General features: G+C 41.9%; 1 protein-coding gene across 1 annotated transcript; it reads left to right on the top strand.

The window, feature by feature from the left end:
• Positions 1–1623: 1623 nt before the first annotated feature.
• On the top strand, positions 1624–2918 carry DEFB121 (defensin, beta 121). Its single transcript, XM_010841885.1, has 2 exons — positions 1624–1678; positions 2791–2918. The coding sequence occupies exons 1-2, from the start codon at positions 1624–1626 to the stop codon at positions 2916–2918; spliced, it is 183 nt and encodes a 60-aa protein (XP_010840187.1).
• Positions 2919–5690: the final 2772 nt, after the last annotated feature.

Raw genomic sequence — 5690 nt, forward strand, 5'->3', positions numbered from 1 at the left:
TTCACTGAAGGAGAAGTAGATCTCAAAAGAAGAGTGCAATACTAAGAGAAACTCTGTATCCCTAAGGGTTCTTTGGATGTACAAAGGAAGCCCTTTAAATTTCTGTAAGAGTGGAGCCCCTGTGAGTTTCCCCACTTCTCAGTCTCCAGTCCTTCAAGACTCTTAGCCAAGTGTCCTACTCTTCTAACTGGAAACATTTCCTTTCTCAAAAATGGAGAAAGTTGTGCCCTCTGGTCTTGAAACTCAAATGGCACCTCAGGTTTCTTTTCTACAGTCCTTTCTAGAAGGAGAGGAAATGAGTTCCAGGGCTAATTTTCTCACTACTAATCCTTAGAAGTAAGCCACTTGTCAATAGAGCACCATTTCCTTTTTCATTCCTCTGCTGCCAAGGGTTGGCTCAGTTATTATGACGAATTTGTCATCATTGGCCTTATACAAAGCCTTTTCCTATTTATTTTACTGATTTATTGATTTTTACCCTCATAATCATGTGAAATCACAAACTTGAATCAAGATTGCCAGGAGAAAACAACCTCAGATGTGCAGATGATACCACTCTAATGGCAGAAAGTGAACAGGAACTAAAGAGCCTCTTGATGAGGGTGAAAGAAGAGAGTGAAAAAGCTGGCTTAAAACTCAACATTAAAAAACCTAAGATCATGGTATCCTTCCCATTATTTCATGGCAAATAGAAGGGGAAAAAGTGGAAGCTGCAGAGACAGATTTTATTTTCCTGGGCTACAAAATCACTGCGGACAGTGATTGCAGCCACAAAATTAAAACACACTTGCTCCTTGGAAAGCAAGCTATGACAAACCTAAACAGTGTACTAAAAAGCAGAGCATCACTTTGCCGACAAATGTCCATATAGTCAAAGCTATGGTTTTTCCAGTAGTACATGTAAGCATCTTGTAGTGTATACAGAAGTTAAAATACATGTAAAACGTATATAATGCAATTAAAAAGTTACCTCAACAAAAGATTTGGGGAACAAGACACAGAAAGACAAGTGCTGCATGATATAACTTCTTTGTAGAATCTAAAAATTTTTTTTTAAAAAGTCCAACTCACCCTGCAGAAGGAAATGGCAACCCACTCCAGTACTCTTGCCTGGAACATTCCATGGACTGAGAAGCCTGGTAGGCTACAGTCCATGGGGTCGCAAAGAGTCGGACACGACTGAGCAACTTCGATTCACTTAGGGTATACAAGGTTTTCACAAAAAACTGGTCGGGTTCCTTGGCTAAGAGGAGACTCTGCCTTGGGCCTGCCGGTGTAATAAACTGCACTCCACTAAAAATAAATAAATAAATAAATAAAAAGTCCAACTCATAGAAACAGAGACTAGAATGGTGATTGCCAAACTCTGGGGGTGGAAGTGGTGTGATAAATATATATGTATGGCTGGAAGAGCAGAAGAAGGTGGCGTGTCCAACAGCCATTCTACTACTGTGGTTGATTACATATCTGTCTGTCTAATCTTAAATGACTGTTCCCTTTCTGGTTCACTGATCATGGCTCTACCATGCTCATTGGGGCAATAAATACCAGTCTGGACTGCTCAGCATGGAGTCCTCTGACTGTCTTGCCAGCCTAGAAGCCTCCTATCTCTATCCATAATTCATGAAGTTCCTTCTGATTTTGACCATTACCCTGCTCCTGGCCCAGGTCACCCCAGGTAACCAGGATCTTTCCCAAGAGAAAGTGGGTCAGGGAACCTGATGCATATTTAGGGAATTCTGGTGGCTGTAATAGCTTGGGCTGGGAGAATGGCCTTGGGCAGGGAGAATGGCCTTTGGATATCTCGCTAACCATATCTAGGATATCTCTCAAACTCAAAAGGGGAAGTTTGAGTTCCCTGGTGCTGATTTTTCAGTGGCATTAGTTGACCACTCTGACCTTCTCTCTACGGTTGGCTCTGGAGAAGCTGAACAAGATGATGGCAAAGACAGGGTGGGTACTTGGAGGGGAGAGACTTGGACACAGAGTATGGAGGAAATGGGAGTTTTCCCAAAAACATTCCTTGGGATAATTTGAATTTTGATGTATTGTTGCCTCTATGAAAACGGTTCCTTGATTTCTGATTGTTTGAGGATTCTGATTCTACTCTCTCAGGCAACCTCAATTTACCTGGGCTACTTGAGGTTGTACCAGAGAGCTGTTTCTAATTATCTTGACCTGTCAAGACCAGTGAAAAGCTCTGGAATGTTGTGGTAAAGAGTTTTATAGATGGCGAGCTGCAGTCCATGGGGTCGCAAAGGGTCAGACATGACCGAGAGAATGAACAACAACAAAGAAAACTTGCAGATGTTCTGACAGATGTATTTCAGATTCCTGTCCCTTTTCGTTGATATGGTCAAAGAGGGTACCCAAAAGTAAAGGGAAAAGATGGTTAATTGACACCTGGGTACCTGTGTACCTTATAATGGGGGGAGGGGAATGAAACCCTACCTGGGTACCTTATAATATGGGAGAGATGAAACCCTGGAGAGAGGGGCCCTCTTGCCTCCCCAAAGGGAGCTGGTTGGGGTGGGGAAGCAGCCAAGTAGGTCCCAGGTCACTGAGTGGGGAGAATTTTGGAATTGTGACTGGGGACACAAGTGAGAAAAAAGAAAAGACAGTGACTATAATCTCCCTTAAACCTGGAGGATGCCTTAGGAGGGCTTTTTCTTCACATGTCCCCTTATTTCCCTATAACTGTCTTTTCTGTTGGTCTTTGGCCTCCCCCTTCCCCAACCTGCTGCTTATTTCGAGACTGATCCACCCCTCTCCTTTTCCTTTTAATTTCAGCCATGAAGTGTTGGAATAAGTTGGGAAGATGCAGAGAAACGTGTGAACAGAATGAAGTGTTCTATATAATGTGCAAGAATGAGGCTATGTGCTGTGTATCTCCCAAGCACCTGCCTGCCAGAAACTGAATCTTCAAACATAGCTGGAAGATGGAGATAAATTTTTGTGGTCTGACACACCTTATCCAAACTTGAGTCTAACATCGTTGGACCCTATGGTTCTGGTAAATCATTCTTGCCTGTACTTTTGTGTCTGATGGTTCTATTCAGTTATATTATATTTAGAAATAATAAATATATTATATTGTATATAATTTATATATATTATATTTAGAAATAAATAAAGAATGGAGTAAGGTGCATATGGGTATTGTAGAGAACAGGATGGACCTGTTGGTAATAATTTCAGTCTTCTGCACGTCTCTTGGCCTGCTGGCCCACGGCTGGTCCCACATGATGTAAATAAGGAATGTTCATTCTATTCTCTGATTCTTGTTTTCTAGACCAGCACTGCCAACAGAACTTTCTGCATCAAAAGAATGGTTTCTTATTTGTGTTGTCCAACATGGTAACTACTAGCCACGTATGGCTAATAAGCAGTTGAAATGTGGCTAGTGTGACTGAGGAACTGAATTTTTAATTTTATCTATACTTCAATGTATATAGCCAACTATGGCTAGTGGTTATTGTATTGGACAGTGTAGCTTTAGAGTCTAGAGATATAAAGTAGAGACAGGCTGGGGGCTTAGCCTCAGGTATTTTAGGTGAAGTAAAGGAGGCCAGCTAGGATCTGCGAAGAACATAAGAACCCATTCTTAGCCTGCTGGTTCCCTTTCTATATTTTCATGGCCAAGGGCTGCAACTCTCCCTTGATAATACTTGCAGTTCTGTCCTGTTTGGGACTACAGCATTGTGTCATTCACCCTGGAGAGAGTTGATATCGGGCCCAATGTGGATTCCTGCTCCATCTCTTTCCTTCCCTTTCTCCCTGGTTGGCACTGCTTGCTACTGAACTTCTGGCCAGTCGTTTTCCAGGACCGAGTTGGAACTGAGACAACAAGGATTTTCCTGTCTCCAGCTCCATGATTTGGGTCATGGTCCAAGTAGCCCTAACCCATTGCTACTTATCTGGCTAATCAGAAAGAACTGATTTTTTATCCTGAGTCAGAAAGTTCTATTCAGGGCTACCTGTCTACTATTTAGTCCCTTTATATGAGAACACTGAATCTGGCCTCAGCCTTATGGCTTGATTCAGTCATCTCCAGCCTGCCTATTTGATGATTCTCTCTAACCCTAGAGTTTAAGTATTACTGCTGCTGTCAAAGGATGAGCATTCGATTCAGGATCAGAAGGTCTGGCTTCAAATCCTTATCAGATGCTTCTGGGCAAACCATTCGATCCTCTCTAATTTATTTTCTCATCTATAAAACAAGCATTTATCTTACCCAAAGCATGGGGTTATTAGGAGGATTAAATAAAATAACAGGAAAGTGCCCAGTACAGAGTCTAACACACATTTGATTCCAATCTAGATTGATCTAACTCCTTAATTTTCTCCTGTTAGACTCTGCATAGAAATACCCTGCCTGTCAAAAATTAACATCCACCTTCTCCAGTTTGTCCCAACTCCTAATTGCCAGAATGAATCAGTCTTAAAATTGAAATGAAGCCTTAACCTCACTACGTTTTCACTGACCATCTGAATTTCCTGATTTCACTTCCCTCTGTGCTCAGGTTGGAGATAATGATCTAGTCCTGTAGCAGTTCTTTTGCAGACAGTCTCAATACCCATGTTCCACGCTGCTTGAAATAGGTCCAGTCTAGCAGAATGCAACCACTTGTTTGGCTTCTCCATATGTATGTTTTATCAGCTGGTTATTTTTGAAGAAAATTATCTACCTGGCTTCAGTGATTTCATAGGAAATTCAGGGCCTCAAACCTCAAATAGCATTCAACTCTCCTACACCTAATTTATTCTTTTCTTCTAGGAAGCTTGGCTTCTCACTCTCTGAAATCACTATTCCATGATTGTTTTCTCTCTCCTCAATTTTCTACTACTTCCTCAACAACTCTTTCATCTTTTCTTGACTGCTGCTGCTGCTGCTAAGTCACTTCAGTTGAGTCAGACTCTGAGTGACCCCATGGACAGCAGCTCACCAGGCTCCTCTATCCCTGGGATTCTCCAGGCAAGAATACTGGAGTGGGTTGCCATTTCCTTCTCCAATGCATGCATGCATGCTAAAGTCGTTTCAGTCATGTCCGACTCTGTGCAACGCTATGGACAGCAGCCCACCAGGCTCCTCTGTCCACGGGAGTCTCTAGGCAAGAATACTGGAGTGGGTTGCCATTTCCTTCTCCACTTTTCTTGAATAGATCTACCTATTCTTTCATTCAATTCTATAACTCCTGTCTTCCTTTTGGATAGAACAATTTTGCCTACTCCTGAGAAACCAACCCCTCCACTTGTCCATATTCCTCCCTTTCCTACTCAAGGATTTCATTTTCAATTCTTCTCTTCACCTCCCTCTTCTCTTCTGGACCATTTATATCACTATACAAAGATGTTCTCATACCTCCCATCTTAAAACAAAACATCCCTTGGTCCTATTCAGGACTATGCCCCATTTCTTTGCAATTCTTCAAAGAAAAATTTCTCAAAATGCTGACTACCTTCACTTTCCTACTTCCTCATTTCCCATTCACTTTTCAAATGAATTCAATTTGGCTTTAACCTTGCCATTGAAACTTTTCTTGTAGAGGTCCTAACTATCACTGATGTTGTCAAACTCAACAGAGGCATCCCTATCTTCCTTTCATTGACTTCTAGGCCATATTTGACATCGGGGCCACTACCTGCTCATTGAAACGCTTTCTTCTCTTGATGTCTAAGTTACCGGATGC

This window comes from Bison bison, unplaced genomic scaffold (assembly GCF_000754665.1).
Source record: "Bison bison bison isolate TAMUID 2011002044 unplaced genomic scaffold, Bison_UMD1.0 scf7180017864167, whole genome shotgun sequence".
Classification (NCBI taxonomy): Eukaryota; Metazoa; Chordata; class Mammalia; order Artiodactyla; family Bovidae; genus Bison; species Bison bison.